Source organism: Oncorhynchus masou, chromosome 3, assembly GCF_036934945.1.
Source record: "Oncorhynchus masou masou isolate Uvic2021 chromosome 3, UVic_Omas_1.1, whole genome shotgun sequence".
In the NCBI taxonomy this organism is placed as follows: Eukaryota; Metazoa; Chordata; class Actinopteri; order Salmoniformes; family Salmonidae; genus Oncorhynchus; species Oncorhynchus masou.
Genome location: NC_088214.1, coordinates 48,539,070 through 48,551,477, shown reverse-complemented (window position 1 = coordinate 48,551,477; position 12,408 = coordinate 48,539,070). Strand labels below are relative to the sequence as shown.

The 12,408-nt window shown below is 40.6% G+C and overlaps 1 protein-coding gene across 1 annotated transcript in view; it reads left to right on the top strand.

Annotated features, from left to right (window-relative positions):
• Window positions 1-12,408, top strand: part of pex5lb (peroxisomal biogenesis factor 5-like b) — a 161,151-nt gene that overhangs the window by 116,616 nt on the left and 32,127 nt on the right. The window contains exon 7 of the mRNA XM_064943118.1: window positions 10,973-11,089. Within this exon, the coding sequence (XP_064799190.1) occupies window positions 10,973-11,089 (117 nt within the window). The remainder of the gene's footprint in view (window positions 1-10,972; window positions 11,090-12,408) is intronic.

Below are 12,408 nucleotides of genomic sequence, written 5' to 3'. Positions count from 1 at the left end.
GAGGGCGCGGCTAGGGATGCCGTCTGGGCCTGCAGCCTTGCGAGCGTTAACACGTTTAAATGTTTTACTCACCTCGGCTGCAGTGAAGGAGAGACCACATGTTTCCGTTGCAGGCCGTGTCAGTGGCACTGTATTGTCCTCAAAGCGGGCAAAAAAGTTGTGATCACGCTGGTCGCCAGCCTACGTAAGAAACTGGGGAAAACGCGGAGTGGAATGTTACATTTTCTACGCCAGTGGCAGGATGGCGTTTGCGCTCGCCAGTGTTGCCCAGACCTCCCCCATCTGATGGCAGAATGGAAGTAGCACAGTAAAAGGAGCAAGGCAATCAAAGATGGTCACATGTTACAAGCCAGGAAGCCGAGGACATCTGCCTCTTGCAAAGCAGTCTACACTCCCAACGAGAGGCCCAAGCGGATACAAACAATGAATAGTTTTGCCGTCCTGAAAACTGATCTTCTTGCACTTTCCTTGCTGGAGATGCCTGTGCCTGGGGCCACAATGCCTACTACTACAATTTCAAAGGTGACTTTGGCAACCTTCTCTCCCTGCTCTGGATCGAGTGGGCTTCTCCATCTGTCGGAGGCCTGCGCCGGGCTCAACTTATTCTAACTCTCGCCAGTCCATCTTCGTAATATGTGAACCGTGGGAGTCGGCGGATTTCCTCGTCCTTCTAGCCAGCTGTGATTTTGGGCAGCTCCATGGTAAGAAATATGATCGTTCCTGGTGCAAAATCAATGTCCTATCCCGGCGCTCGAGTAAATTACATTACTAAGCTGTTCCTGAATGTACTACGTCAGGACATGGGAATTGATTGTATCGTAGTCCATGTGGGTTTTAATGATATTATGATGGGCAGCACTGAGCAGTTGAAGCAGTTGCTCCTGTGCCCTCTCTGAATCGTGGCATTGATCGCTTTAGCAGGATTCTTTCTCTTCACAACTAGCTACGTGATTATTGCAGCTCAATGGGTGTAACTTTTGTTGACAATTTAAATACCTTTTGGAAACAAAGGCAAAGACAATCCACTTTATAAAGAGGATGGGATCCACCCAAATCATATGGGTTCCTGGATCAAGCATTATAAGGCTGCGTTGAGACAATGACTTATCAATGACCCAAGCGCAGCTCAGGTAATCCCTACCATTGTCACGCAGAGTTGACATAATGCTTCAACAAATGTACATTACACCAGGGGCGTTGGTAAATACAATGTAAGTAACCTAATTCATATCCCTCTAACTGCTCTGAATGCCTCTGATCCTACAGCAGCAGTAATCATGTGCCTATGAACCAGATTTATACTGTTAGCACTGAGCCGGTGTGCCCTAGGAGGAAGTCCACTGTATGCAGCTCACCCTACACTAACATAAATAACATAATAAGCTTCCCAGTAAAGCAATAAAAACAAGTAAGCATCCCAGAAGACAAGTGCTCAAAATAGCCCATGTTAACATATGTAGCTTAGATACAAGGTTAATGAAATCAATAATTTGCTAGTAACAGATGACATTCATATTCTGACTATCTCTGAAACTCAGTTAGATAATGCCTTTGAGGATACAGTGGTAGCAATACAAGGTTACAACATTTACAGAAAATATAGATATGACTATGGTGGAGGTGTTGCTGTTTATATTCAGAACCACATTCCTGTAAAGATTAGAGAGGATCTCATGTTAAATACTGTTGAAGTAATATGGCTACAGGTTCATCTGCCTCACCCAAAGCCCATTCTGGTGGGAAGCTACTATTGACCACCAAGTGCTACCAGTCAGTATCTGGATAACAGAAATGTGTGATAATGTGTGAAATGCTTGATAATGTATGTGATATTATATTTTCTGGGTGATTTAATTATTGACTGGCTTTCATCAAGCTCGCCCACTCAATAAAAAGTTTCAAACTGTAACCAGTGCCTGCAACCTGGTTCAGATTATCAGTGAACCTAACAGGGTAGTTACACACAGCACATGAATGAAATCATCAACATGTATTGATCACATCTTTACTAATGCTGCAGAAATGTGCTTTAAAGCAGTATCCAAATCCATCGAATGTAGTGATCACAATATAGTAGCCATATCTAGGAAACCAACGTTCCAAAGGCTGGGCCTAATATAGTGTATAAGAGGTCATGCAAGAAATTTTGTAGTGATTCCTATGTTTTATGATTTAAAGAATCTGTTGGTCCGTGGTGTGTAATGAGGAGCAAACAGACACTTAATCTGACACATTTATGAATTTGCTTATTCCAGTTACTAATAAGCATGCACCTATTAAGAAAATGATGGTAAAAACTGTTAAATCCCAGTGGATTGATGTGGAATTTAAACATGTTATGCTTGACAGGGATGAGGCAGGCCAGTCCATAGCATCAATGCCTTCCTCTTGCAGGAACTGCTGACACACTCCAGCCACATGAGGTCTAGCATTGTCTTGCATTAGGAGGAACCCAGGGCCAACCGCACCAGCATATGGTCTCACAAGGGGTCTGAGGATCTCATCTCGGTACCTAATGGCAGTCAGGCTACCTCTGGCGAGCACATGGAGGGCTGTGCGGCCCCCCAAAGAAATGCCACCCCACACCATGACTGACCCACTGCCAAACCGGTCATGCTGGAGGATGTTGCAGGCAGCAGAACGTTCTCCACGGCGTCTCCAGACTGTCACGTCTGTCACGTGCTCAGTGTGAACCTGATTTCATCTGTGAAGAGCACAGGGCGCCAGTGGCGAATTTGCCGATCTTGGTGTTCTCTTGCAAATGCCAAACGTCCTGCATGGTGTTGGGCTGTAAGCACAACCCCCACCTGTGGACGTCGGGCCCTCATACCACCCTGACCGTTTGAGCAGACACATGCACATTTGTGGCCTGCTGGAGGTAATTTTGCAGGGCTCTGGCAGTGCTCCTCCTGCTCCTCCTTGCACAAAGGCGGAGGTAGCGGTCCTGCTGCTGGGTTGTTGCCCTCCTACGGCCTCCTCCACGTCTCCTGATGTACTGGCCTGTCTCCTGGTAGCGCCTCCATGCTCTGGACACTACGCTGACAGACACAGCAAACCTTCTTGCCACAGCTCGCATTAATGTGCCATCCTGGATGAGCTGCACTACCTGAGCCACTTGTGTGGGTTGTAGACTCCGTCTCATGCTACCACTAGAGTGGAAGCACCGCCAGCATTCAAAAGTGGCCAAAACATCAGCCGGGAAGCATAGGAACTGAGAAGTGGTCTGTGTTCACCACCTGCAGAACCACTCCTTTATTGGGGGTGTCTTGCTAATTGCCTATAATTTCCACCTGTTGTCTATTCCATTAGCACAACAGCATGTGAAATGTATTGTCAATCAGTGTTGCTTCCTAAGTGTACAGTTTGATTTCACAGAAGTGTGATTGACTTGGAGTTACATTGTGTTGTTTAAGTGTTCCCTTCATTTTTTTGAGCAGTGTATATTGTCCTGCTAATAACAGTTTAATAATATATTTTTGGAGAATATCCAACGGCTTTTATATAATTCTAAATTAATAATAATAATCGCTTTGTATAAAAAAAATATAAATATTTTGGAGATTATTTCATTTTTCAAATAACGTAAAAGGAGCAAGAAAAAGGCCATTCTTGAGACGTGAGACATTGTTACTAAGTTGTAAATAAAGCCAGTTTGTTATTTAGAATTATTTTTCTGTTTTCAGAGCAAGAGAAAATAAAAACCTACAATCATCTTATGGGTCTCCCAGTCATGGGCGGCACAGGTATTGAACCAGCATCTGTAGCATCACAGCACTGCTATGTCGTGTCTTATACCGTTATACCGCTACTCAGACGCTGTATAATGTGACCGGTCAGGAGTGGCCTACAGTACTACAGTAAGAGCAAATAGTAAAAACCTCAGTGTAACAACAGTTTAAGTAAGTAATACTGAAGTTGTTCACAATTATCAGTTTATATGTAGGTTTATGTCGCCCATTCATTGTCAGTTAGAGACACAGTAGGACCCAAAAGCATAATCAGTGCTCTAACTGTGTTGGTTCATTGTCCTGTTGAAAACAAATGATAGTCCCACTAAGCAGATGGAATGCAGAATTATATGGTAGCCATGCTGGTTAAGTGTGCCTTGAATTCTAATTAAATCACTGACAGTGTCACCAGCAATTCACCATCACACCTCCTCCTTCATGCTTCACAGTGGGAACAACACATGCAAAGGTCATCCGTTCACCTACTCTGCATCTCACAAAGACACGGCTTTTGGAATCAAAATTCAAACATTTGGAACCATCAGACCAAAGGACAGATTTCCACCAGTCTAATGTCTATTGCTCGTGTTTCTTGGCCCAAGCAAGTGTCTTCTTCTTATTGTTATCCTTTAGTAATGGTTTCTTTGCAGCAATTCGACCATGAAGGACTTATTCACTCAGTCTCCTCTGAACAGTTGATGTTGAGATGTGTCTGTTACTTTAACTCTGAATAATTTGTTTTGGCTGCAATCTGAGGTGCAGTTAACTCTAATGAACTTATGCTCTACAGCAGAGGTAACTCTGGGTCTTCCTTTCCTGTGGCGGTCCTCATGAGAGCCAGTTTCATCATAGCGCTTAATGGTTTTTGCGACTGCACTTGAAGAAACTTTCAAAGTTCTTGAAATTTTACAGACTGACTGACCTTCATGTCCAAAAGTAATGATGGACTGTAATTTCTCTTTGTTTATTTGAGCATTTCTTGCCATAATATGAACTTGGTCTTTTACCAAATAGGGCTATCTTCTGTATACCACCCCTACCTTCTCACAACACAACGGATTGGCTCAAACGCATTAAGAAGGAAAAAATTCCACAATTAACATTTTAATAAGTAATTGATATGCATACCAGGTGACTACCTTATGAAGCTGGTTCAGAGAATACCTAGAGTGTTCAAAGCTGTCATCAAGGGAAAGGGTGGCTACTTTGAAGAATCTCAAATATAAAAAACACTTTTTTGGTTACCACATGATTCCATATATGTTATTTATAGTTTGGATTTCCACTATTATTCTACAATGTAGAAAATAGTACAAATAAAGAAAAACCCCTGAATGTGTAGGTGTGTCCAAACTTTTGACTGGTACTGTATGTGAAATAATCTCTTGTGGCGTCATGTTATCTAAATATCACTATCCCCATATTATTATTATTATCATTATTTTATTTTTTAAACTTTTGGTTATAGGTTTTGCCATAAGCCAAAATACGCATTTATCTGTTTCATTGATTTACTCTTTAGCTGATTGCCAGCTTTTCAGGCAATTGAGAAATAGATACACCTCCTCAATCAAGAACGCTAAATCATGCTACTTTCTATCTCATATTCTGATGGTGTCCCGTCTAAATTTTGGAAAACAGTTAATGCACTAAAGCGCAGAAATGAATCTCTCCCTGCCTAAGAAAGCTGTGGATCTAACATATTTACTGAGAAACATTTGATAAGTGATTATTTTAATCAATGTGTTATCTCCGCAGGACTTTTATTTGAAAGAAATGGTGGTTTAATTTACCCTGATCAGTCAATCGACTGCTTTTCCCAGCCTCTAGTTGGCATGATGGAAGATCCATCAACTTCTGGATCTAATTTGCTTGATCCTCTCTTGCTGCAGCATTCTGGTCCTCTAACTGTAGAATGATTGACACATTTTAAACCTGAGAATTATATTGGGTGCTATCCCTAGGGTCTGGAAGACTGCCCATGTGCTTCCTCTCCATAAAGGAGATTAATAATTATCACCCCATCTCTAAACTCTTTCCTATTGAAAAATGGTCAATCTTTAATCAACACAGCTTAGATATTTTCCAGTGTCCATCAGTCTGATTTCAGGCCAGTACTATATCTGCTTCTTCTTTGGTGATAAATGACAATGTAAATTGCTTGGACAAAAGGCAGTGTTGTGCTGCCCTTCTTAAAGGCTTGTGGAAGACTTTTGAAACTTGACCTGTCACCATTATTCATTTGTCGACTGTCTGAAATTGGCCTGGGTTAGGCAGCCTGCATTTGGTTTGAAACTACCTGACAGACAGTGTTACAGTTTTCTTTCTCCTCTTCCTCTGAAGAGGAGGTGTCGCAGGGATCGGACCAAAATGCAGCGTGGTTATTTGTATACATCTTTAATAAAGATGAAAACACAAACAGTATACAAAAACAATAAACGTGAAAAAACCTAAACAGCCTATCTGGTGCAAACACAGAGACAGGAACAATCACCCATGAAAAACTCAAAGAATATGGCTGCCTAAATATTGTTCCCAATCAGAGACAACGATAAACACCTGCCTCTGAGAACCACTTCAGGCAACCATAGACTTTTCTAGATAACCCCACTATACCACAATCCCAATACCTACAAAAAAAAACAAGAAAAAACACACCACATAATTAACCCATGTCACACCCTGGCCTGACCAAAATAATAAAGAAAACACAAAATACTAAGACCGGGGCGTGACAAACAGGACACAATGTTTTTCTTCTGATGGTGTTAAGTCAGGGTTCCTTGAGAGGAATAGGATGCCTTTCATTAAATAGCTGAAAACAAATAATTCAATCAACATACCGGTTATAGTTTATGGTGATATCGCCTATATGAATGCAGCTGCCACTGTGCTTAAACCACTGGACAAAGTTTATCGTAACGCACTACACTTTATTACGGGTGACAGGTTCAGTGCACATCATTGCTTTCTGTATCAGAAAGTAGACTGGCCCTCTTTGAAGTCTTGTAGATTGATGCATTGCACTCTTTTTGTTTATGAAGCCCTGTTGCTTAGACTTCCGTCTTACTTCGTTGGGAACCTGCAGACATACGACCTACCAGGCTCAGCCTCAGGGATGGTTTACTTTGGAGATCCTTTCGATCTCCACTGAGTTAGGTAAATCTGCTTTTAGTTTTTTTTACACCTTACTTATGGAATAATCTCCAAAACTCTAAAATTGGAAGAATTGGTGACTAGGGCAATTCAGATGGCTGATTGAGGACCCTTTCTCTGAATGCATTTGTTTTATATGCTTATTTTGCTTTTCGTATATTAATGTGTCTGTTTGATACAGGGCTCATCTGTACAATAGACCTTGGTCTCAGCAGACTCTCTGTCCAAAAAAAGGTTACTTAGAAAAAATGTAATCCGAAGGTTTGGCAATGTATTTGTTTCTTCTGTTCCCATTGAAGATGGCTTCTTTCCAAATATAGCGTATCTGTCTATTGAGGCTAATTTGAACTGACAAGACCCACATTTAGCAGCGGGAGAAGTATGCTTCAGTAAATGGGTGAAATTATGGATTTTTTGTTCAAATCGCAGTGTGTTGTCTTGGACAGAGGCCACTGGGGGCATGCGAATTGAGTAAGCAAACACAGGCAACAAAACACGCAATTGGATTCAATTTTTTTTTCAGGGTCTGAATACTTTTATTTTTAATGAATTTGCAAACATTTTTAAGCACCTGTTTTCGCTTTGTCATTCTGGGGTATTGTGTGTAGATTGATTTAAGAAAAAAATATTTTAATCCATTTTAGAATAAGGCTGTAACATATCAAAATTTGAAAAAAGTGAAGGAGTCTGAATACTTTCCGAATGCACTAGCTTGGTCCTTCCAAGTTTGTGGACATTAGGGCTGACCCCATTTGGCCAACAGGTCAATTGTTTGTTGAAAAGGCTTTTGGTTGACAGATTATTTTTGTTGAGCGGCCCATGAGATACGTGTCTGATTCGTGCCTGTCTCAGTGGATTGCGGAGGCTGCGGGAATGTCACAGTCCATCACTCTAAGACAGGCATCTGCAACATAAGGCACACGCGAGGGTATTTGCCTTGGCACGCCAAGCAATTTTATAATATAAAAAAATAAGTGAAATTGCATGGGTTTTTCCATAAATAGCTTTTGCTTTGGACATGACACCATTTATTAAATTTTCCTTAGACCTACAGTATAGTATGTGTGAAGATCATCATTTTAAATTTGAATGTACGCTTGTTTATTCCATGTGTAACTCTGTTGTTGTTTGTGTCGCACTGCTTTGCTTTATCTTGGCCAGGTCGCAGTTGTAAATGAGAACTTGTTCTCAACTAGCTTACCTGGTTAAATAAAGGTGAAATAAAAAAATAAAAAATGTTGAGTCAAGAAGAAGGGGAATGTGGCTAAGATCCACAAGGCACGTCTCTCTCCAGAATGCGATCTGTCCTGCCAATTTGTGCACGTTCATTGTTTCATGCCTTAATTGTGTGAATATTTTTCCCTTTGATTGTTATTGTCTATCAATTCCCCATTACGTACACTATATATACAAAAGTATGTGGACACCCCTTCAAATTAATGGATTTGGTTATTTTAGACACACTTGTTGCTGACAGGTGTATAAAATCGAGCCATGCAATCTTCATAGTGTGTGGAATGTGTAAGCGCAACAACGGCTCAACCACAAAATGATAGGCCACACAAGCTCACAGAACTGGATAGCCAAGTGCTGAAGCTTGTAGCTTGGTAGGGAGTGTTGCAACCGAGGACAGACGATTTGTCTGTCCTCGGTCGCAACACTCACTACTAAGCACACAAGCCCAACATCATCATGCGCAATGCCAAGCGCCGGCTGAAGTGGTGTAAAGCTCCCCGCCATTGGACTCTGGAGCTGTGGAAAGATGTTTTCCGGAGGGATGAATCACACTTCACCATCTGGAAGTCTGACGGATGAGTCCCTGCAGCAATGTTCCAACATCTAGTGGAAAGCCTTCCGAGAAGAGTGGAAGCTGTTATAGCAGCAATGTTCCAACATTTAGTGGAAAGCCTTCCCTGAAGAGTGGAGGTTGTTATAGCAGCAATGTTCCAACATCTAGTGGAAAGCCTTCCGAGAAGAGTGGAGTCTGTTATAGCAGCAATGTTCCAACATTTAGTGGAAAGCCTTCCCTGAAGAGTGGAGGTTGTTATAGCAGCAATGTTCCAACATCTAGTGGAAAGCCTTCCGAGAAGAGTGGAGGCTTTTATAGCAGGAAAGGGGGGACCAGCTCCATATTAATGCCCATGATTTTGGAATGAGATGTTTGACGACCAGGTGTCCACATACTTTTGGTCATGTAGTGTATATCACCAATAGTACATTTACCATAAATCCCCATCATTTCTAATCTACAATGTTTCTTTGGTTTCGGTAATTTCTATTAATAGATTCAATAGGCTATATTATTTCTACAGTCGTTTACTGTTCTCATTATTGAAGTGGACACATTGTTTGCAGAGCTCAAACCTATGCTACACCTGTAAGACACGTTTTGGTTTATTTCATTTACTAGTTTTGTCAATTTATTCATTGTCTTTTGTTTGGAGCGCTCCTGTCAATGTTGAGTAAGGACGCACACCTGATTGTGCATAGAGGTAGGCATAGGCTACCTATCCTGTGCGTAAATGTATAAATGTGGCCATTTGGGCATGTCAGATAGTATTTCTGATTGTCTTAACTCACCACCACGAATGAAAAGTAATTGTGTCTTCACCTTAAACAGCAAGTAAAGTCTGTTTTTACATCTATTGAGAATGACAATAGTTCCTCAATGTATTAAAAAATCTTTCCAGCTCTCTCCCTTTCGATAACCACCGAGCCTCTGGGTGAAAGGGAAAAATGTCGATCCCTCATCCAGTGGGCCGGACCCAGTTGATAGTTGATACAATATGTTAAGTTCGTTGTAGACAGGCGGCGTAGAGAGATGACGCGATTCAAAGAACATGAACAAACTGCCATGCGTAGCCAATGTGATTTATAGGAGATTTATTTTTATTAGGGTATTTTCTACCTGAAATTATTTTTATTTGTCTGTTTTCTTTTACGTAGTTGGCAATACAAGTTACTTGCATTGTTATATAGGCCTCTCTCTGTTATTTATCTGCTAATGGCTCACGGTTTAGGCTATCATACAATGTGTTCATTTGGCAGAGGCAGGTGCTCTTGCATTAGATTGATTTGGATCATTTTAATTTTGATTTAGATCGAATTTAGATTAACTACATGACAATGATTTTGAGATACTAAGATGTTTTAAAAATTTAATAGAAACTGCTCCATGAAAATGCTTTTGAAAATTATAACTTGCATGCAGATCGGTAGAAATGGTATGATAAATTGTAAATTGGTATTCCACATTAAAAAGGTTGCCGACCCCCAGCAACTTCAGGAGTTTAACGGCAGAATCTGCGAAGGCCAGTAGCAGCAGGAGTAGGAGAGTTGGGAACCATTTTCTTCAAATTCTTTTCTGTCTATCTTGATCTCTGGCTCTCTCTTGAGTCATTTGTGTGTGTTAATTATTTCATCAAACAGTGTGCTTAAACATCAGACAAGCTCAGTGCATGTAGTTGATTTTAGTAAAACGTTTATAAATGAAAAAAAAATACATGTTTTAAAATGTCTACCAATTGACTTGTCAAAAGAACAGACGACCCTCTGTCAACCAAGATATTCTTTTGGATCGGGGACAGCCAATAATGGTTAGAATGGAAATTGCTCATTGAAGATTTGGAAGAGAATGGTATATAAAGCCAATGACCCAATCCTAAACTATTCCATTGTTTTTACCTCTAGACCCTTTAATTGTTGGCCCTCCCTATTAGCTCTAACTAGCATTGTATTTATACTTTTTTTTGTATTGTCACAAACACCAAAGGCTATGTGGAGTTTATACCATATTGCTTACACTAGAGTTGACTTCAATATGAAAGAAACGGAAGAAAACAGACCAATAATGAGTGAAACGGGGATATCCTATCTGAACAAGGTGAAACGCTCATTTTCTGTTGAGAAACAGTTTGCTACAGTGTGCTCTAATGAACATGACCCTGTAGTATCTAGCTCCCATTAAATCCCATAAGGGTGTCACCAAGGGCCATGGGAATGGGATATGTCCAGTGGATGATTGTGGGATTGGGCCATTACGAAGCAGAAATCATTTCCAACACCTCTTTCTCTTCTGTTCTCATCAGTCGGACACAGAGTTCTGGGATAAGATGCAGGCAGAATGGGAGGAACTGGCTCGCAGGAATTGGCTCGAGGAAGAAAATGAAGGCCCGATACCACCCAGCAGCTCTCCAATTGAGAAGGTAAACTCCCCCAAAATCTAATTCTTTCCTCTACACGAATACTAATCTGGTAAAATCTCCCATTAGAGTTTCCAATATCATTTACCTAAACTTTCCCACCAATCCCAGAATTTATTCACAAAATGTCTATCCATTCAAAGAGATGCAATTACTGATACTAATCCCTGATATTACCCCCCAAAATAACCTTTTAAAACCACAAGCGATGGTACAAAACACCATCCATTCCTCAAAGCTATCTAATCCAATATTTTACATGGAGAAAAACAGTAATATCGACGTAATCACCAAACATTTGAATTCATCTTCAACCTATCACTAACCTAGGAATCTCACAACTGCACTCATTAGTGATAGGTAGTGTAGAGCTAACATGAGAAAGTGATGTGTTGCTTCAAATGACAGACCACTGATGGTTGATACTTAATCTAGAATTCTCTCAAGTCCCTCTATTGTCTCAATTAGAACAGATTGTTGCTCAAATGTTGAGAGATCACAATAATGAGGGAGAAAAAAGGAGAGGGAGGAAGAGAGACAGACGGGATATGGAAAGGGGCAGTAGTGGAATAGTAAACAACTATCCCCCATTGGTTTAAGTCTCATTAATAACATACATTTACTTGTTATTTTCTTTGCAGTCAATATGCTTCCTCCTGGAATTATTATTATTTTCAATCTGAAAGGTTGTGTTTCACATTCATTCATCAAAAATAATGCTGCAGTTGTCACTCCAGTTGATATGTAATAATTAACCATAACACATAATGCCCCGACCATATTCTGACAGAATATATTGTAATAATGTATATGACAATAAACATACCGGTATGTTAAATCAACATCCATTCCCCAAAATGAAGAAAATCTGTCATATTTATATTGCTATTACGTTATGTTATTACTTGCATCATAATTCAATTTTTGTTATTCACCCTCCATAGTAACGACCTTCATATTTTGGAGGGTTGTGTTACGTCTAATCAAGGTGGGTGGAATCAGGCGCAGATAGCGATATGATAGTTTTATTCTCCGGTGAACAAGAAACACGGTCAACCCAATACACACAGGGTGAACAATCCCAACACAGGATAAAGACGAACTGGAGAATATGAACACAAGATACACCGACTGACATGAATAGCAAATAAACAATCCCGCACAAAACAAGGGCGGGACAACCTACTACATATACAGACACTAATTAACTACACAACACAGGTGAAACCAATCAGACAAAACCAACAGATACACGAAAAGGGATCGGTAGTGGCTAGTAGGACGGTGACGACGACCGCAGAGCACCGCCTGAACAGGCAGGA